This window comes from Garra rufa, chromosome 5, assembly GCF_049309525.1.
Source record: "Garra rufa chromosome 5, GarRuf1.0, whole genome shotgun sequence".
Lineage (NCBI taxonomy): Eukaryota > Metazoa > Chordata > Actinopteri > Cypriniformes > Cyprinidae > Garra > Garra rufa.
In genome coordinates, this window is record NC_133365.1 from 22,401,604 (window position 1) to 22,424,665 (window position 23,062).

Consider the following 23,062-nt stretch of genomic DNA (forward strand, 5'->3'; position numbering starts at 1 on the left):
TCAACGCAGCTGTATACCAGGATGTTTTAGAGCACTTCATGCTTCCTGCTGCTGACCAACTTTATGGAGATGCAGATTTCATTTTCCAACAGGACTTGGCACCTGCACACAGTGCCAAAGCTACCAGTACTTGGTTTAAGGACCATGGTATCCCTGTTCTTAATTGGCCAGCAAACTCGCCTGATCTTAACCCCATAGAAGAGCTATGGGGTATTGTGAAGAGGAAGATGCGATATGCCAGAACCAACAATGCAGAAGTGCTGAAGGCCACTATCAGAGCAACCTGGGCTCTCATAACACGCCTCGCCGCATTGCTGCAGTAATTCAGGCAAAAGGAGCCCCAACTAAGATTTCTGAAAATCCTTTCTTTGTATTGGTCTTAAGTAATATTCTAATTTTCTGAGATACTGAATTTGGGGTTTTCATTAGTTGTCAGTTATAATCATCAAAATTAAAAGAAATAAACACTTTAAATATATCAGTCTGTGTGGAATGAATGTATACATTATACAAGTTTCACTTCTTGAATGGAATTAGTGAAATAAATCAACTTTTTGAAGATATTCTAATTATATGACCAGCACCTGTATATGCATTGCAGTATTATAAAATGGGAGTCTAAAGTAGTCTAACAATACTACAGAAATTTTGAATGTAAAATAAAACGGTGTCTTCACTCTAAGAATTAAACATGCTTTGTTTCTTATTAAAACTGTTTCTTATTAAAACTGCCCCATTTATAGCTTTAAGAGCCACACGGATCCAATATACTATTAGACATGTATTTTCATTCTCAGCTGTTTATGGTCATTTAAGACATAACGGACAGAGTTTACATGAATAATTACCAAGCCCTTCATTTTGAAATATTTTACGTGTATTTGACCATTTAGGCACGCACCTTGAGCTAAAAGATAACTCGTGTGATGTCCGTCTTCTGTTCCATCTCTGAACGCATACACAGAACAGCGCAAGTTCTCTTTCTCACTTTTAAAGAAGAAACATTAATAAATCAAGCACATCCCGTTACATCACGTTACATGATTTTGCTGATTTGCATGTGAAATGCTTTTATGGAGGAGCGAAAGCGCAAAGCGAAATGAGGAACAATAATCGTTTCATCACGATTACTGTATTTTCATGATCGCCGAATCCGAAATTGAAATCGAAACTGAATTTTGATTAATTGCACAGCCCTACTTCAACCAGTTGATCCCCACTGAAGTCCAATATATGGAGAAAAATCCTGGAATGTTTTCCTCAAAAACTTTCATTTCTTTTTGACAGAAGACAGAAAGACAAAGAACATCTTGGATGACAAAAGTAAGGGGGAAAGTAAATTATCATCAATTAACATTTTTATTCTAGAATTTTTTATTCTTTATTCTTTATTGGACATACAAAAAGATTTAATTTTCTTTCAGTATCGTAGCATTGCATCAAGTTTTGTGTCATTAAAAATCACTTACGTTTTCTTTTTAGAAAATACAAAAATCTAGTTTTGCACCATGTTGCTTCTGAAAGAAGAAACCTTCTAAATCTAAATTGAGTCTAAATTGCTCATATTCATGTCGTGGGACAGAAAAGTGGAAATTAATTTTAACATGGAATTCTCACTTGTGGTTCTGCCCCATTGGGCAAATAGCTTCACCCTCATCAGGGGCTTGTAATAGAGCAGTTATTATTTAAAGTGCCTGGGGGGTTATTCCTGATTGGCCTCCTTTGTAATGTTAATCAGGTTTTGATTGGCCTCTTGGGATCAGATGTGGTGTTCAACTGGATCAGCCTGTAACGGCCCAAAGCGTCATCCCAGTACACTGACATTGCACTGAATAATAACATGTAGAAATCACTGTAAGCATTCAAAAGCCATGTAAACTTGATTTTATTGTTCACCAAACATAATGGTTTTGGCTTGAATGCACGATTTGCACTGAACGTAGATGACCATAAATCTACTACATTTCTCGCTGGACACTCAGTGGAGAGAATATTGATTTAGTAGCATATTTACAGTGTGTTGACTGTAAATAAAACATTAATTTAGCTCTTGAAGGGGGCTCAGCTTGCATACAGGCTGCTGAAATATTCATGAAGTGGCGTGCTGCACCATAGGGAGTAATTTCGCTCTTTTAAAAACAGCACTCTCAGCAATATTTTGTGCAAAACTTGTCACGACAAACAAGCAAATTAGCGATGCATTAAGTCTGGCTTGTTACCACAGCAGTTCAAAATGCTAATGATAATTAGACAAACTGCCCTGTTGCTGGCAGAAATACTGTAAATGTTGCATAGACATTTCTATTATTAAAGGAATAGTTCACCCAAAAATACAAATTATGTGATCATTTGCAGCACAATGTTCATTTTTTTTAAAGATTATTTTTTCTTAGATTTTTGCTTGCGCACGTAAATGTGAGCTGTGATTCACTGTTCAGCTGGGTTTAGAGGATCTGATCTGACGGTGGGCCGCTCAGACGGATTTGTGTTTGACCAAGGAGAGAGGCGGCAGACTCTGAATGGCCGTTTCACTCAAGAAGCTCCATCATGAAGGATTTGTGCCAGTTCCCGCTTCACAAAGAGAGACCAGATCAGGAGGCCGCATGGCTCAATGTGTGCATGTGTGCATGCATGTGTTCTTTGCATTGTGGGAAGTTTGTTGGATGAGACTGACGTTAGTTCTAAATATTTGCTTATTGGCGTAAGATACACATAAAAGTTTGTAATAGATGTGCATTGGTGGATATTGTGTTCGTGTGTGTGAAGGAACTTTGGATCATTGTCCAAAACCTGGGAAACCTAATGTGGCATTAAGACACTTCCAAATTCAGTGTTTGTGTAACATCTTGGTTTCTAACATGACTTGGTTGATATTGGTTGTATTTCCGCTCAGAATAAACATTTCTTTATAGTTTACTCACCCCCATGTCATTCAAGATGGTCAGGTCTGTCTTTCTTCATTCGAAAAGAAATGAAGGTTTATGAGGAAAACATTCCAGGATTTTTCTTCATATAGTGGACTTCGATGTGGATCAATAGGTTGAAGGTCCAGATTGCAGTTTCAAAAGGCTCTACACGATCCCAGCTGAGGAATAAGGGTCTTATTTAGTGAAACGATCAGTCGTTTGCTAAAAATAAATAAATAAATAAAATACTTTTTCACCACAAGTGCTCATCTTGTACTTGCTTGACATTGGAAAGGTCATATGTGATGTAGGCAAAATGTTAATAATTTGACAAAATAAGCCAGCTCATGCAACAAAAACTTTTTTAATTTGAAGATTAGTGTAAATTTTACTTATTTTGTCTTCTGGGAAACATGTAAGTATCTTCTGTTGCTTCTACTAAATGAAAAAAAATATGATATTTAGGCAAAATAAGAAAAATGTACACATTTTCATTCTGTTCAAAAGTTTACACCCTTGACTGATAAAGCATTAGATTTCCTTCTGGAGCATCAGTGAGCATTTAAATCTTCTGTAATATTTGCATATGAGTCCCTCAGTTATTCTCAGTGTGAAAAGATCTCAAGATCATTCATCAGCCACAGCCATATCACCCTGCAGCCCAAGACCGGTTGCTCACTGAAGCTAAGCAGGGTTGAGCCTGGTCAGTACCTGGATGGGAGACCTCCTGGGAAAACTAGGTTGCTGTTGGAAGAGGTGTTAGTGAGGCCAGCAGGGGGTGCTCACCCTGTGGTCTATGTGGGTCCTAATGCCCCAGTATAGTGACGGGGACACTATACTGTAAAAGGCACCGTCCTTCGGATGAGACGTTAAACCGAGGTCCTGACTCTCTGTGGTCATTAAAAATCCCATGGCACTTCTCGTAAAGAGTAGGGGTGTAACCCCGGTGTCCTGGCCAAATTCCCTCCACTGGCCCTAGTCAATCATGGCCTCCTAATAATCCCCATTCATTGAATTGGCTCCATAACTCTCTCCTCTCCACCTGTAGCTGGTGTGTGGTGAGCGCACCGGCGCCGTTGTACTGTGGCTGCCGACGCATCATCCAAGTGGATGCTGCACACTGGTGATGGTTGAGGAGAGATCCCCTATATGATTGTAAAGCGCTTTGGGTGTATGGCAATACACAATGAAAGCGCTATATAAATGCATCATTCATTCATTCATTCATTGCTGGAAAGGGTTCAAATACATAAAAAGGCTGAAAAACCAAAGAATTTGTGGGACCTGAAGGATTTTTCTGAAGAACAGCAGGCAGTTTAACTGTTCAGAAAACAGATATGGAACATTTAACAACAGTATTAAGAATTAAGGATATGTAAACTTTTGAATGGGGTTATTTTTTATAAATTCAACTATTATTTTATCTTGTGGACTGTATGTAAACGTTTTTATGTGAAATATCCTATTCAGGTCAGTACTAAATAAAAAATAACATGCATTTTGTATGATCCCTCTTATTTTGGTAAAATATACCATTTTGCACATTCTGCAAGGTGTATGTAAACTTTTGCCTTAAACTGTACTTATACAACAGTTTATTACCTGTCAGAACGCAAGTTCTCATCAAATGCAGTAAATACAGCAAATAATACGTATTTTGGACACATTTCCCCTGTTAAGTCATTGACTAGGTGAGCAGTGAGGCAGCAACGCAGCCATTGTGTGTGACCTCTTTGATCCCAGGTGCGTGTGGGGTGCGATTGGTGATTCCCTCCCTGTCTCAGAGCAGGTCACGCTTGCCTTTCTCCAGTACTCCTCACCTTTCTTTCACAGGGCTTATGGATTTCAGACTCAACAAACTTTAAAGACACAGGTGAAGAGCCTTGATTTAGAAGGTCTGAAGCTATAGATTAGCAAACTTTACTTGGATTTCTAGATCAAACAGCTGCTATTGACACTGAGATAGTTCAGGATTAGTGAATCCTTCAATGGGGAGGTTATCTTTGAGAAAACAGTCAACTCAACAGATCGAACACAGAGGTTCATTTGGTGCCCAATCATACAAATGTGATCTAAATGGGGGGTCTGTTGTGACACATTAGTGCCAGAGGGGGAGGGTGGGCACCATGTTGAAAAGCAGCCTGTTCACAGCATAAAGCTAACAGAACACAACCCAGAGATGTAGCTGAAAGGATAGTTGAGCCAAAAAAATTTAAATTCACCCTCATGTCGTTCCAAACCTTGTATGACTTTATTCTTTGTGCAACACATGAGTTTAGATGCTCTTTTATGTACAATTCTCACAGTTGCACAACAAAAACACCATAAAAGGAGTCCATATGACCCTGGGTACATTTGAAACATCACATGTCGGTCACAAGAAGTCAAACCTGGCATAAAATGTCTTGAAGCGTTATATTTTTGCACTGATTATTTTAAAATGTGTTTAAAATACTTAACATATACAGTGTTTTTTATTCCATGCTGCTGGATTCTGATTGGACATTTGCTTTTGTTATAACTTGTGTATGGCAACACAAAACCCTTTCTATTCAAAAAGATAGATAAGGCCCATTTACTTAACACAGATCACTGAAAACTGACTCGAGTCTTCCCGGAGCTCAGTGAGAGGGAGGGAGTGTGTGTTTGCTTGCTGGGGTTTGCATTTGTCTTTAAGTTTAGGAAATCACACTACAAGAATAAAAAACAGCTGGAGATGTAATTCATCTCAGCTGGGGCTGAAACAGAAGCTGATCTTCTTTGTTGCTTAGCAGAAAGACTGATGTTGACTACTGTCCACTTTTGTGTGGATGATGGGAATGCAGTGTAGATGTGGCAGCAGTAAATCCCATTGTTAGACTAATATCTTTTGGAGGTTTTTGGAGTAACTTGCTTTCAGCTTGTGGCCCACAGTTTCTCCACCCCTGCATTCTGATACACACACAGACACACACATAGCTAGTCGTCATCCTGTGAAAACAATGTGGTTTCAGGCATCCTTACTCTTGTTATTTGAAACTCTGTCAGCACGTCCAAATATTCACCGGTGGTTTCCAGACGTGGGTTTGCAGGGTACGTAGGCCAACTGCCCCGAATGTTAATAACACAGAGCAGCGGTTTGCCATACATATGCTTTAGGTATCTGTCTCTCTTGTTTGTCTCTGTGTTACACTGGGTCAGTGACATGACACATGAGTGTTTGGTCCAGATATGTCAAATTATTCAAAAATACATTCAGAATTCCTACATTAACTTGAATACACCCGTTCTATGATGAATTCATTTGAAAAAACTCTGAGGGGACATAAAGATGCAGAATAAGGCATTAATATGCTTAGAAGTTGTAATAAACAGCCATTATGCGAGTAATATACACAACCAGTCAAAAGTTTTTGAACACTAAGATTTTTAATGTTTTTTAAAGAATTAATATATTCACTACCAGTCAAAGTTTTTGGACATTTTTTAATCTTCTGCTCACCAAGGCTGCATTTATTTGATCCAAAAGTACAGCAAAAACACTCAAATTCTGAAATATTGTTACTATTTATAATAACTGATTTCTGTTTAAATATCTTTTAAAATGTAATATATGTGTGATCAAAGCTACATTTCTGCATCATTACTCCAGTCTTCAGTGTCACTTGATCCTTCCGAAATCATTCTAATATGCTGATTTGCTGTTCAAGAAGCATTTTTTATTATCAATATTTACAGTTGAATAATTTTTTTTCAGGATTCTTTGATGAATAGAAAGATTCAAAGATCATTATTTATCTAAAATAAAAAACATTTGTAACATTATACACTATACCATTCAAAAGCTTGGAGTCAGTATAATTTTTTGGAGACAGAAATTATAGAAATTAATACTTTTATTTAGCAATGATGCTTTGAATTAATCAAAAGTGATGATAAAGACATTTATAATGTTACAGAATATTTCTATTTCTGGACTTTCTATTCATCAAAGAAACCTGGAAAAATTCTACTCAGCTGTTTTAATAATAATTATAATAATTATAATAATAATAATAATAATAATAATAATAATAATAATAATAATAATAATAATAATAATAATATTTTTTTGAGCAGCAAATCAGAATATTAGAATGATTTCCAAAGGATTACATGACTGGAGTAATGATGCTGAAATTTCAGGTTTGAAATCACAGGAAGAAATTATATTTTTAAAAATATTCAAATAGAAAACAGTTATTTTAAATAGAAACAATATATTTTTTAAAATATTGTTTTTGCTGTACTTTGGATCAAATAAATGCAGGCTTAGTAAGCAGAAGAGACTTCTTTAAAAAAACAAAACATAAAAAATGTCCAAAAACTGTCCAAGATTTTGACTGGTAGTGTATATACACTGTTATTTTTTACAGTGAAAGGTGGTAAACATTTCTTGAAAATGTAATAGAAGTTTAAAACACACACACACACACACACACACACACACACACACACACACACACATATGAAACCAACATACAAAGTTTGCATTCCTAAGAAGACGTTTGGCAGACGTTTTTAAACTGGATTTTTAAAAGCTCTTTATTGTGGACACTCTCATTGACCCCTCTCGTTCTCTCAGATAAGAAAACATCACGTAGGTCTTTGCCTCAGATTTCCTCTGACAAGATATTCTCCACCTTTGCTAATCCGATTATCCGGCCATGTTTAGGGAACAATCATTGTTAACTTGTTTGTTCCGGGCTATTTCAAAAGTGTTTGTCGGGGAAGATAAGAAAAACACAGCTTTGGGGGACACAATGAACTTCGGTTCACCTTTCTGTTTACCTGAAGACTTAAACAGGGACATATGTGAGGTACTTCAGGATGTTTTAAGCTTAGATAAGGCATGGAGACAGACAGGGAGAAGGAGATTTGCTCCCCAGGTGTGGGAACAATAGCTTGTATCTGAAGGCCATGGGTGGATGGACGCAGTCGGGGGGCCTCAGTGAAGCTGTGCTAAAGGACACAGTGGTCTAAGTAAATAGGGCCAGCGTTTTAGTCACAATGAGTGGGGCGGCTGGTCTTGGTTGGGGTGGGGTGGTCGAGGGAGGGGAGAGAGAGAAAAGCAGCAGCCCTGAAAATGGGGTGCGATAGCAGAATGGGACCAGCGGGATGTGACTGTGAGTTTAATAAGGCTTTGTGTGTGTAGGGGCGGGGGGTTCACTTAGCTGTACTTTAGGGACCAAGTTGTACACAGACTATGCAAAATCTGCCATTAGGGACATCCTCAAAAGTTAAAATGCTCTATAAATAAAGGTTTGTTTTTTTTTCGGAATATTTAAAAAGCTCATTTTTTGAGGCAGGATGTGGGTTGGGGTTAGCCTGAAGTAATCACGATGAGCTTTATATAGGCTAAAGAGTATGGTTATGGTATGTCCACATTTAGATATCTAAACATGTGTCTAAATCTTCAGATTTTTACTAGAAATATCCATATATGAACCAAGGTTTCTGTGAAATTATGTTTCCATAGTCCAGAGTTGTCCTTTAAGTGGCATTTGTGGCTATAGTCCACATCTAGTGTGAAAAGCCTCTAAATATACCTGTAATTTTGTCTTGTTTATTATAATATATTCACTCAATAAGCAAATTGCATAAAAATATTTTTTTTAAAGTATTTGTTTGGACATTCTTTTGAATACAATTTATCATATTTTTCAAAAGCAAGTGCAATTTCATGATTTCTTATGAAAGTTTTACTTTATAGCGCAACACTCTGCTCAGATGTATGTGTTGCATTGTCAGAATTGTCACAATGGGAGCTATAGCATGCATTAGCGCAAGCTGTCTATGGTCAGTTTTAACTTTTTGGTCAATTCATGGGTTTAGGGTTTTGCTGGTAGATGTCACGGCTGCAACATCTGGGTCCAAAAAGCATCTTTCCCCATTGTTATAGCTGTGGAGCCTCGCACATGACATGCAAGGGCGAAAGAAAAAATAATGAGAGAACAAATGAATAAAATATGGCCACGATTAAATTAAAGCAAGGGAATGCATTAATGAAACACAGTGTAGCTTGCTGCTTGACTACCACAGTACAATGCATCATTGGATAAGTATCTTAATTAATCAATTTAAAGGCTTAATGTGTAAGTTTTCATGCTAGAGGGCACATATTCAAAACAAACAAAGAAACAAAGGCGTGGTTTGATGACGCCATGATTGAGTGTGGAATCGTTCTGGTCGTGCGTATGTAGGAAAAAGCAGCATTGTTTTATCATACTAGATACATTTGAGTGTGTTCTACTGGTTTTTGGATATTTTAATAAAAAAAATCCTACATATTGTGCCTTTAATATTGTAATTAATGTCTGATTATTATTATAGTATAATAATTGGTAGTTAATCATGTTAGCATGCAGTATGTAATTATATGTGATTCAAGTCAGCAGCTTTCTCCACAATGTAATTTCCCCAAAATGCTGCTGTATAGAGCATGACATCTGAGGACTACTTTAGTTTTGCTTTATTTTAAGTTTGATTAATTAAAGGGATAGTTCACCCAAAATTACCCTCAGGTCATTCCAAACCCGCAAGACCTTCGTTCATCTTAGAACACAAATTAAGTTTTTTTTTAATTAAATCCGAGACCTTTCTGATTTTGCATAGACAGCAACGCAGCTACCACATTGTTAAAATAGTCTATGTGACATCAGTGGTTCAACCTTAATTTAATGAAATTAATTAATTAATGATTTTTTTGTGCAAAGAAAACAAAAAAATAACTTTATTGAACAATTCTGGGAAACTGCAGTGATATGTACTTATTGGTATGTATTTCATGTTTTGTGAAGAAGTTCCTACAGGTACGTTTTTGTAATGAGATCAGGTAGTGCCCAACAGCATAATCAATGTAAATCCAAATGTCAGACTAACAACAAACTATGCTTCTAAGCACAGGTTGAGAGCTGTGAAATCATTGGACTATGTTGGTGCTTTTGGGAAATTTCAATAGATATTTCTCCATTTTTTTTTCATGTCATTCGCAATGGTAGTTCTTTCCCTTATTAAAGGGTTAGTTCACTTCCATAACAAAAATGTACAGATAATGTACTCACCCCCTTGTCATCCAAGTCATCCATGTCTTTCTTCAGTCGATAAGAAATTGAAAGTTTTTTGAGGAAAACATTTCCGGAATTATCTCCATATAGTGGACTTCATGGTGCCCCCAAGTTTGATTCTAAACGATCCCAGCCAAGGAAGAAGGGTCTTGTCTATCTAAATAAATTTATATACTTTTTAACCTCAAATGCGCATTTTGTCTCGTCTCTGCAATGGGCATGAGTAGTCTGTGTGATCCGGGTCAATACAGTTAGGGTATGTTGAAAAACTCCCTTCCCGTTTTCGTCTTCAACATCCAAATCGTCCTACAACGCAGTTTTACCTTTTTTTTTTTTTTATTAAAAGGCATTTGATCTTCTTTGTATGTTCACTTTGTAAACACTGGTTCGGTACTTCTGCAGCGGTGTAGGACGATTTTGAAGTTGGGGAAGAAAATGAGATGCGAGTTTTTCGACCTACCCTAACTGTGTGACCCGGATCACACAGACTACGCATGCGCATCGCAGAGACAAGCATTTGAGGTTAAAAAGTATATAAATTGTCAGTTTGTTTAGAAAATAACTGATCGTTTCACTAGATAAGACCCTTCTTCCTCGGCTGGGATCGTTTAGAGCCCTTTTGAAGCTGCATTCAAACTGTATTTTGGAACTGTATTCTTGGGGGCACCATACATATCCATTATATGGAGAGAAATCCTGAAATGTTTTCATCAAAAAACATTATTTCTTTATGACTGAAGAAAGAAAGACATGGACATCTTGGATGACAGGGGGGTGAGTACAGTTTCTGTACATTTTTGAACAGTATCATGCGCGCACTTTCCTCTAAACATAAACAAAGTGCATGCCTCCAAAGACGAACAAAGATCTTATGGGTTTGGAACAACATGAGGGTGAGTAATTAATGACAGAATTTTCATTTTTGGGTGAACTAATCCTTTAAAGTCGCTCCCTCAAACAAATTTGTACTGGTTTAATTCACCTTGTAGCTGGTTAGATTGGTTCATGGCTTATAGTGCTTTAATGAAGACTTACGATTTAAAATCCATTTGGGGAAAAATGAATGGAAAAAATACTTTCGGAACCAGCACTGCTGAAAAAGGAGGCAGGCACTGATACACTCTATTCAAGATTACACATTAAATAATTAGTGCATTTTATTTTAAGCAGTGTTTAGTTTATTGAATGAAGATAGTGATTAAGGATAGGATTTTTTGCAGTGTTGAGCTAAAATTGCACAAACCATATGGCTCATTGATCACTCCATCACAAACACACCGTGAGCTCTGAGGGCAACCCATCTCGGGTGTTGTTGACACAGCCAGACCCCCTCCATCCCAGCAGTAGCTGTGCCACTGACCTCATAGCGCTGAGGGGAGGGAGACGAGTGATGAGGTTGTTGTGCAGCCGCTTCACCCCTGAACCCTCGCCAACGTCTTTCTCCTCCACCAGTCACTCGCCAAGGACGTGGAAATCCCATAATAACCCGTCTCCACGGCACCCCACCAGTCCAGCTCCCCACTTCCCAGATGTTTCCAATTAAAAAGGAGGCCTTTCAGTCCGAGCCTATTTTCTGCATGCTGAGAGAAAGAGCGAGAGAGAGACAGAGAGCAGGTTGCAGAGAGATAGAAGGGCTGAGGGGAGGGAAAAAAAAGACTTTCTTTTAATACAAAAAGGCCGTTGAGGGCAAAGAGTGACATTTGAAAAGTCACAGTGGCTGGACGCTTGTTTTGATCGCAGATATCTGAGGAACGGAAGATGTGAAGATGAATGGTATCGCTCATGTCTGAGTCAGACAAAGATTTGCAGATTAAAATCACGCCTGTGGTCACAAAATCTGGGTCTTGTTTTGAAAAATGCTGTTCTTTCTCTGCTTCATTGAAGGTGTGCTGCCAAATATAAATCATGACACACAAAAGACACATGCTCTGTATTTTTTCAGTTGGTGTGGTGGCAGCCGCTGGCAGGTCTGTGTTTGCCACTCAAAACCTCAATGTTGCCACAAAAGAGAGGCCATAAAGTAAAGAGAGGGAGGATTTTAAACCAATAGTTCACCCAAAAATGAAAATTGTCTTCATTTACTCTGCCTCATATTTTGGTCTGTTCCACACACAGAGCTTTTGTCTGAGTTCAGAAGACTGGGAATGTAGTACATGAGCCATACTTTTTGGTAATATTATATTGGACCAGCTCAGTCTCTGTTCAATTACATTGTATGGAAAAGAGCAACTTGGCCAATTTGCTAAACATCTTAATTTGTGTTACACTGAAAATAAATTATTTTGTTGAATGAATGAATGAATTTTGGGGTTAGTCATATATATATATATATATATATTCAAGGCTGCATTTGATTAAAAATACAGTAAAAACACTAATATTGTGAAATATTATTACAATAAAAAAAAAATTCTATTTGAATATTCCAGTTAAAGTCATATGCAACTATTACTGATACATTAAGAGCCAGGGGTGTAAACTTTTGAACAGAATGATGTTGTGAACAATTTTCTTATTTTGCCTAAATATCATATTTATTTCATTTAGTACTGCCCTTCAGAAGCTACAGAAGATACTTACATGTTTCCCAGAAGACAAAATAAGTCAAATTTAGCCTCATCTTAAAATTCAAAAGTTTTCACCCCCGTCTCTTAATGCATCGTCTTTACTTCTGAAGAATCAGTGAGCGTTTGAACCTTCTGTAATAGTTGTGTCTGAGTTGTCCTCAGTGTGAAAAGACATATCTCAAAATCATACAGTTATTTGAAATGGTTAAAATACACAAAAATGCTAAAAAAAAAAAAAAAAAAAAGAATTTGTGGGACCTTTATGGATTTTTCTGAAGAACAGCGTGCAGTTTAACTGTTAAGGACAAACAAGGAACTCATGAACAACTATCACTAAATAAAAAAAACAGCTGTGGATCATTGAGGTTACAACACAGTATTAAGAATCAAGTGTATGTAAAATTGTGAACGGGGTCATTTTTATAAATTCAGCTATCATTTTCTCTTGTGGACTATATGTAAATGTCCTATATGTGAAATATCTTATTTAGATCAGTACTAAAAAATAACATGCATTTTGTATGATCCCTCTTACTTTGGTCAAATAATTAACATTTTGCCGATTCTGCAAGGTGTATATAAACTTTTGACGTCAACCGTATATTAACATGTATATTTATTTGTATATTGTATATTTATTTGCATCCTTGCTGAACAAAGTATAAATGATTTACAATAAAATAAAATCTTAATGATTCCAAATGTTTTAATTTTGTACATTAATAATTAATTATTTATTTATTTAATTAATAATTATATATATATATATTTTTTTTTCTTGGGTAAGCTATCCATTTAACAGTGATTTTCAGAAAACCGTTTAAACTGTTTTTTTTAAGTACTGGACACAATATAATAATAAGAATATGGAGGAAAATGGGAACGGTTTTTAATATATCACAATGCAAAAAATATGTTTCTAAAATAGGCTTTATTGTGAACTATGCTATTATTTCTTTCTAACCAGGTCTTATTTTTGTGAGATTGAGCTTAACAGCTTAAATGCATATTAATAGCTTTTATATTCCTTCAAAGACAATCGACTTCATGCTTTATGAAGTAAGCTAATGGGCCATGTTTTATCCTTTGTTTTTCATGAAAATGCACTTGAGAGCCATAACACATAATACGGGGAATAACTTGCATGGAGTTGATGATTTCGTCTATTTTCCTATGATTCGGTCAGTGGTGGCCTAGAGCAATCTTCAATATTGCCAGCCATGTGAAGCTGTGCGGTTTAGCTTTCAACTTCTGTGAGATCAATGCATCTACAAATGTGGGTCATCAGCAAGGCTGTAGAGAACCTGCCTGCAGAATTACACAAAAAGTTCTGGAGAATTTTAATTTTCCTCAGTCAAGTTATGCACCTCTTATACCCCTTGTGTGTTTGTTTACTAAAAATATAAGCTAATTTAATTATCAGTAGATCTGATGGAGGTGCATTACAATTACATTAATTTTCCATAACAAATAGTGCTGGAAATTTAAAAAGACCTGCATAGATATCATTTAAGCCATAACGATAACAATCACAACAGGATAACAACAAAGGCCAATGACTCATTGACTGTCTGATGTTCTCAGTTAGCCCGCATGCAATCTACAGTTACCAAATTCTGAAGAAATCCCAACTGACTATGAAAATGTCAAAACCTTGATAACATCATTAGCATGACAACATGAAAACCTGTGTCACCAGCAGTACAGATGATTCTCGTCATTGACAAACTTGTACACATGCTCCACCCCTTCCATGTTTGTTTATTTGCTTTGGCTTATTACTTTTACTTTTCAGACTTTTAAAATGTATTCTTTGTCCTCCTTTTACTATATTAAATCAATCCTAAATAATTGCACCCCAAATCAGTACAAAAAACATTCCACAGATCCAGAAAGGGCCTTGTCATCAATTACAGACTTCAACTGACCCTGAACAGTTTTAACAAAGAGAGTGTTTTACTGCTCCTGACACTGTTAGGAGTGTAATTGAGTTTTCTCTTAGGCTGCGGCTTAAACGCTAGTACACAATCTAAAATGCATTAAAAGCTTGCTAATGTGTTTATTCACGTGTTGATAAAGCAGCCTTTGTTCTCACTAGGCCTCAAGCACTCAATCTCAATGTGTTTTCTTTGGCAGCTTGGGCGATAGTGGATTTGAGGATGGAGGACACTGTAGAGGTTTACATGGACGATTTTGCAGAGATCCCCTGCCTGTACACCTTCACCGAGAAACCCATGATGGTCATGGTCCAGTGGTTTGTGGTGAGTCCTGAAAGCAAGTTAATCTTCAAGACACATATGAAGATATTTTTAAAGAAACCTAAAAGATGTCCTCTTTTAGATACATTAAAAAGTCCATGCAATTAAAATGCTGACACATCAAAAAGTTTGCAAAGACACTGTAAAATTAATCCGTATGAATCAAGCAGTTTAATTTAGGTCTTCTAAAGAGACACCATCACATGAAAGCTTGTTTCCACTACTAAATAAAAATAAAAAAGGTAATTGCGACTTTTTATTTCACATTTGCGAGTTTACATCTGGAAATTCTGAATTTATTATCATAATAATCTCACATTTGTGAGAAAAAAGAATTGAGAGATATACTCACAAATGCAGAAAAAAGTCAAAATTGTGATATATAAAATCACAATTGCTAGAAAAAAGTCCAAATTTCAAGATATAAACTTACTATTGCGAGATTTAAACTCACAATTGTGAGAAAAAAAATCATAATTGTGAGATTTAAACTGAAACTCACAAGTGTGAGGAAAAAAGTCAAAATTATGAGATATAAACACAATTGCAAGAAAAAAGTCAAAATTTTAATTTATGAACTTACAACTGTGAGATTTAAACTCACAATTGTGAGAAAAAAAATCTTAATTTGGAGATATAAACTCAAACTTTGCAATTGCGAGAAAAAAATGTTACAATTCCGAGCTATAAACTCACAATTGTGAAAAAAAGTAAAAACTGCAAAATATAAACTCACAATTGCGATAACAAAGTCAGAATTGCAAGATATAAACTCACTATTGTGAGAAAAAAGTCAGAATTGCGAGATATAAACTCACTTTTGTGAGAAAAAAAGTCAAAATTTTGAGATATAAAATCACAATTGCAAGAAAAAAGTCAAAATTTTAAGTTATAAACTTACAATTGCAAGATTTAAACTCACAATTGTGAGAAAAAAATCTTAATTGTGAGATATAAACTCAAACTCATAATTGTGAGGAAAAAGGTCAAAATTATGAGATATAAACTCACAATTGCAAGAAAAAAGTCAAAATTGTGAGATATAAACTCACAATTGCAAGAAAAACATAATTGCCAGATATAAACTGAATTGCAAAATCAAAATTACGAGATATAATCTCACTATTGCGAGACAAAAGGTCTGAATTGTAAGATATAAATTCACAATTGCAGGAAAAAAAAGTCAAAATTGTGATATATAAAATCACAGTTGCTAGAAAAAGTCAAAATTTCAAGATATAAACTTACAATTGCAAGATTTAAACTCACAATTGAAAGAAAAAAGTCAAAATTATGAGATATAAACTCAAACTTTGCAATTGTGAAAAAAACTTAAAAACTGCAAAATATAAAGTCACAATTGCGAGAACAAAGTCAGAATTGTGAGCGATAAACACAATTGCAAGAAAAACATCAGAATTGCAAAAGATGAACTCAATTGCGAGAAAAAAGTCAGAATTGCAAGATAAAACTCACAACTGCGAGAAAAAAAAGTAAAAATTTGGAGATATAAACTCACAATTTAGAGAAATGTCTGAATCCTTCTTACAATCGCAAGTTCACAAGGATGAATAAATAATGACAGATACCTTTTTGGGTCAACTAACACTGTGAGGTTTCTGGATTTGTGCAGTTTAAGTGTTCAGACTTTCAGTCGAATTTCAGCTGGCTGTCATTAAAATGATATAAAAGTCCCATTGACTTACATTTGAACGAGGCACTTGAGTCATATCTACAGACCATTTACCAAGGTTTACTTCCCATTCATCCTCAGCGGGAACGTGAAGGTCACAGAGTAAGGATCTCCTTCAGCGACCTGACCATGCAGAAGGTGGATGAGAACACGAGCTACAGCGATCGTATCAGTGTGCGATCAAACAGTGATGGAGAAACTCTGACCATTCAGGACGTTAAGCTGTCCGATGAAAGAGAGTTTTTCTGTCAGGTCAGTGGACTGGCAGCAGGCAATGGAGAGGGCAGGACTCTCTTGAAGGTTTTTGGTAAGTCTCTCACTCCTGTCAGTTCTATTATTGCTTCTTTTCCTTTTTATATACTGTATGTATAAATATTACCTTGCTGTTTTCAGACCCCCCAGAGCCTCCCGTCATTGAAGGTGTCCTCTCTGGAGTTTCTGTGTCTGGTGACTCCCTAGCTAAGGTACATCATACACTCAGATTCGCTCTGTGTGCATATGTAATGTTTGTGTCAGGTAAATATGGTGTGTTTAAGCTGATCTTTTATTTGATTAGATTGCATCTTGTGAGACCAGAGAGGGCTTTCCAAAGCCAAACATCACATGGTACCGTGATCACATCCCCATCCACCCCGCTAATGGCTGTGAGTAAAATTAATCCTCTATGCTCCACACAGACCTCATCACTGACAGATTTATTAGCTATGCATTATTATAATTAGATTTCTTTATGATTCAGTTCTAGTATCATTTTAAGTAACATTAATAATACTAATTTATATTAGTTAATTTGTATACAATTACCAGGTTTTTATTATGAAATATTTTTTACAATTTACTAACTGAAACCATTTTAAAACTCCAGTCTTTAGTTGCACATAATTATTTGAAAATCATTTGAATGTGCTGATTTGCTGCTTAAGAAACATTTCTTATTTTTTTATCAATGTCTTATTATTGATATTTTATTGATGACCCCTGCTGGAAAATCAAAAAAAAAAAAAAAAAAAAAACTGCAAATAGTAACATCAAATCAACATTAAAATGTCCTTATTTACTTAATACACATTCCTTGACTCATCAGTGTACATTATACAAAGAAAAAAATGAATTTGTATGTATAATTCTACCTTAAAAATTAACTTCCGGGACTAGTGATGTACATATAAAGATTGACAATTAACCATGTAATTTTAAGTGTTAGATGTTGATTAGGTTAGTCTACATGTGCATGCACAGTTAATTATCTAACAACATCTTCTTAATCTTTAATTGATAAAAGATTAAGAAGATATAAAAATATATCCTTCAAAATCCAATTAATGCCCAATGAAGAAAGTTCTGCCCTGAGTTGCAAACATTTCTGCAAAGGAAGTTTGAGTTGCAAACATTTTATTTTGACTTTAGAGCAGTAGCTGGTTATTAGGTCATTGGCTGGTATTCGAAGTGTGGTCAGTTGGACTGCCAGCTGGTAAAACTTGTATTGGCCTGGAAGACCATCTTGGTCAAGCTGTTTCGAGTTGGTAGACCGCACTGAACAAGCTACAGTGTTCCAAAAACCAGTTAATCTCCTAAAGATGGTATGACCTGGTTTTTCCAGCAGGGTTTTATGAAGAATTACGTTTTGTTTCTTCTTAAAGGTTGCCACTAATGTGAATGTACGTCTGCTTTTGTGTGTGTTTCATGTCAGTAGCGAACATGGTAACGCTAGTGACGAGGGAATCCAGTGGTCTATATACAGTGCAGAGTGAATTGCAGTATAAGGTGACCAAGGAGGACAAAGACGCCCACTTTTCCTGTGAAGTCAGCTATTTTGTCCCAGGAGCTGTCAGGACATCTGAATCCAAAGGCATCAATATTACAGTTCACTGTAAGTACATTTATGGTTAAAAGTTTTTGATGACATGAAATGTAATATATATATAAACTCTTGTAACTTTAACAAACTAAATAACGCTTTTTGGATGCTTGGCTGTTGCATTGTGCTGGATAGTCTCGCCCACAGTGAAATCTTATTGGTCCAAAACCCCTGCATATACAGTTGAAGTCAAAAGTTTACATACAGTTTGCAAAATCTGCAAGATGTTAATTATTTGACCAAAATAAGAGGGATCATACAAAATGCATGTTATTTTCTTTTTTTAGAACTGACCTGAATAAGATATTTCACATAAAAGATGTCTACATAGTAGTCCACAAGAGAAAATAATAGTCAAATTTATAAAAATGACCAGGTTCAAAATTTTACATACACTTGATTCTTAATACTGTTGTTACCTGAATGATCCACAGCTGTGTGGTTTTTTTTTTGTTTGTTTTGTTTAGTGATAGTTGTTCATGAGTCCCTTGTTTGTCCTGAACAGTTAAACTGCCTGCTGTTCCTCAGTAAAGTCTTTTAGGTCCCACAAATTCTTTGGTTTTTCAGCATTTTTGTGTAATTGAACACTTTTCAACAATGACTGTATAATTTTGAGATCCATCTTTTCACACTTAGGACAACTGAGGGACTCATATGCAACTATTAAAGAAGGTTTAAACGCTTACTGATGCTTCAGAAGGAAAAACGATGCATTAAGAGCCAGGGGGTGAAATATTTTGAATGAAGTTGAAACAAATGTGTTTTTTATTTTATTTAGTACTCCCCTTCAGAAGTTACAGAAGATACTTACATGTTCCTCAGAAGACAAAATAAGTTCAATTTACCTTGATCTTCATATTCAAAAAGTTTTCATGCCCTTAATGCATCGTTTTTCCTTCTAAAGCAACAGTGAGTGTTTCAACCTTCTGTAATAGTTGCATATGAGTCCCTCAGTTGTCCTCAGTGTGAAAAGCTGGATCTCAACATCATACAGGCATTGTTGGAAAGGGATCAAATATACAAAAATGCTGAAAAATCAAAGAATTTGTGGAACCTGAATGATCTTTCTGAAGAACAGCGGGCGGTTTAACTGTTCAGGACAAACAAGGAACTCATGAACAACTATCACTAACCAAAAAAACAAAACAAAAAAACAGCTGTGGATCATTCAGGTAACAACACAGTATTAAGAATCAAGTGTATGAAAACTTTTGAGCAGGGTTATTTTTGTAAATTCTTGTAAATTTTTGTAAATTTGTAAACTATTATTTTCTCTTGTGGACTATATGTAAATATAAAAAATACAAAAAATATCTTATCCAGGTCAGTACTAAATAAAAACTAACATGCATTTTGTATGATCCCTCTTATTTTGGTAAAAAATTAACATTTTGCAGATTCTACATGGTGTATGTAAACTTTTGACTTCAACTGCACATCATATTTGACCTCACTGGCTATGATTTCATTATTTCATTGTGGAAAGATGATAACACTCTTTGTATGAATATAAGGTTAAAATATCACAGTTGGATTACTTTTGTTGACTACTTTGACTCAAGTCACATTGATTTAAATTTTGTACCACACTGATATAAAAATAGAAAGTTAAAGAAAATATGTTCCATTCTTTGTTATCAACAAAAAGTTCATTAAACAACATCAGGGTTTCCCAAATTACATAATCCAGATTACATGTATCACCAGTTACTACTCATCACTAGTCACCAGTAATGCTAAACTCTAGTTTGAGTTGTGTTTATTATGACAGTTCTACAAAGGTAGCTTTGCCAGTGCTGAATAAATAACTATGAGAATGATGTTGCCTTTGGCGAGATACATTTGAATGGAGCTGTAAGTGGTTCGCACTCTGAAAAAACTAGACAAAGTCTTTAACAAAAAGAATCAAGTGTTTTAATGGAGCAAGAGCAGACGTTTCGGCCATCCAGCTATTCTCAATGCTCGTAATGAATCAACACCAGACATGCAGTCAATTAATACTCAGTAGGTAATCAGGAAACAGGTAACAGGTGCATTGGGGGGGCTTCAGCCCAGACCCAGAGAAAAGGTAGAAACACAATTCTTTTTATAAAAAAGTTAACAATGTTTATCTCTAAAAAGAAGAATAAAATGCTTAAAAAAAACATGAGTAATTTATCTCTTTATTCATCCCTTTCGGGAAAAGACTGTTGAGTTCAAAAATCCAAAAAGATTCTCTCTGTAGCAGTTTTTTATCTAAATCACCACCTCTCCTTTTAGGCAGAACTCTAATGCCCAGAAATTTCAGATCAGAAATGGCATGCTTAGCTGATTGAAAATGTTGGGAAACAGACAAAGTTTTATCACATCTCCTAATTGCACTCAAATGTTCCAAAATTCTCGTTCATAAAGCCCTAATAGTTTTGCCTACATACAGCAATGGGTAAGGGCAAATCAAAATGTACACCACGTGGGTAGGAAGTGCAACTTTTGCATGGAAAATTACCCTGGGATTCTTTTTGTTAAAGACTTTGTCTAGTTTTTTCAGAGTGCGAACCACTTACAGCTCCTTCCATACTTTATTGGTTTTTACGCACCTGGACTTACAAATAGCCTTCGTCTGAGCGCAACAATATTTCCTTGCCTTTTGAGATACATTTGAATGAAATAAGATTCATGGCCCCTTGGTCTTTGTGTATGTGCGTATGTCATATAGACCCGACGACCAGTGTGGAGATATGGAAAGAATCGCCCGAGGGCTTTGTCAAAGAGGGGGACACAGTGGAGATCCGTTGTCAGGGAGATGGGAACCCCCCAGCACCCATCATTTTCAACCGAGAACAAGTGAGAATAGCCTCTTTTTTCTCTTTTATTTGACCCGTTTTTTTCTGAATGAGAGGCTGTAAAGCTTGAGAAGAAGTGACATAGTAGACGTCTGGTCCAGACAATGTGCTTGATGTGCACAGAGTGAACAGTACCAATACTGATTTGCAGCTCTAAATATGTGTTTAATATGCATTTGCTTTAAAGACAATATGACAAATGACAACAGTGGTTCTGATTGTTTCAGACAGCAGACCACTTAAGTAAAGCAAAAACTTTAAATCAGAGAAGTACCAACTATCTTAAAACAAATACCTACAGTTTTAAATGTCATCTTTAGTCTATGCCAGTCTGTTTGCACTACAAACCAGTGTTCCTAATTAAGATAATACATTAAAATAATATGGTAAGACACACCAATTTGCAGTATCAAGCAGCAAAACGGAGCTGTTTTGTACAGCTAAAAATAGCTGGATGAGGATGAGACCGGAGCCACACCCATAAAATGTACAAAATTTACTCTTACGGCAAAAATAAGGTGAATTGAAATAACACTAACGTTACATTAATTAACCTTATTAAAAAGACTGTTTTTTGCTAACAATTGGACTGAACCTTTGTATATTCTGTCACATAAATGTCAGTGTTCAGTGATGTTACGTTATTGAAGTGAGACAACCAAAATTAACACTAATTAGTCCAAAATATTATTTAAAACAATCATAGAGTTAATTATTTGTCTTAGCTGATTTGACAGTTACATAAGATACATCTGATATATAATAATTATAATATGTAGTTTTAAGAGGACAGTGTTATTTTAGTATTGTTTATACATTATAATTTTGTTGTGTAATTTTTTGATCTAATATTCATATACAAAACATTTTTATCTTAGTTTTGGTTAACAATAACAACACTGGTAAAGTATATCAAGTGGTCCGCAAACCACCGTGGGAAAACACTGCTGTAGAATGACTGCTAAATAGAGCTTTTGAATGGTTAGTTCAGCATACTGACAAATCAGACTTCATTCAAAAAACGGAAAGGGATTGTAGCATAGTTTTTGAAATGTTTCACATTACTCACTGTATAATATTACTTGTGGTTTATAGAAGAAAAACAGTTATGGTGTAGTTTTCCTCCCCATCTTTACAGCTATTCGAGGCATTATTCACTACATAGTATTTTGTTATTACTTCAAAGTACAGATCTGGCCATTAAAAATGCGTCTATTTTCACGCGGCAGCCTGCAATTCGGCACGCGTGGGCACGCGTCCTGCCGCAGCGGCCTTTTTAGATTTTTTTACAACGTTGTTGCACTTCATATAATATCCACCAGGTGGCGCAAGGAACAACATTCTGTAGCCAAACACCATGGCCAGCTCTAGGGGGCGTTGGTCACAAATACCAGTACAATAGTTCAATGATTCCTCTTTCCTGAAATTATGGTTCAAACCAATAGCAAAAAGATAGCCTATTCATAAGCAGGTGCAGTTGTATTGTTATTTTGTTTTCTTTCTTTGTTTTCCTGACGAACATTTATTAGACTGCATCGGAAACAGAAATGTTAATTTCGGTTATTTTATTTCTCCAACCGACAACTGACGTAAACCGCTAAATTCGTTTTCAGGGATTAATTATACACAAGCAAGAAGCAGCATAAACATCAGAACCTCACGTGCAGAGCTTATGCACAGAGAAAAACCCAATAAACCTATATATAATAATAAATAAAATAGGCCCTCATAAGAAATATATGTTTTTCTTTTCTGAATGAATAATAATTTAACAAATTAATAAGTAGCAAGCCTATATGCAGAATTTTAGGCAATTTCTGTGATGCGCCCTTAAACCAGCATCTTGTTTCCAATTTTTTTTTTTTACAAATAG

The 23,062-nt window shown here is 35.7% G+C and overlaps 1 protein-coding gene across 4 annotated transcripts in view; it reads left to right on the plus strand.

Annotated features, from left to right (window-relative positions):
* Window positions 1-23,062, plus strand: part of mcama (melanoma cell adhesion molecule a) — an 86,237-nt gene that overhangs the window by 43,631 nt on the left and 19,544 nt on the right. For 2 of the 4 annotated variants that reach the window (XM_073841255.1, XM_073841257.1), the window contains exons 2-7: window positions 14,695-14,819; window positions 16,591-16,816; window positions 16,903-16,973; window positions 17,066-17,153; window positions 18,200-18,379; window positions 21,063-21,190. In XM_073841255.1, the coding sequence (XP_073697356.1) occupies window positions 14,695-14,819; window positions 16,591-16,816; window positions 16,903-16,973; window positions 17,066-17,153; window positions 18,200-18,379; window positions 21,063-21,190 (818 nt within the window). The remainder of the gene's footprint in view (window positions 1-14,694; window positions 14,820-16,590; window positions 16,817-16,902; window positions 16,974-17,065; window positions 17,154-18,199; window positions 18,380-21,062; window positions 21,191-23,062) is intronic. The other 2 variants (XM_073841256.1, XM_073841258.1) reach the window with 1 other exon arrangement.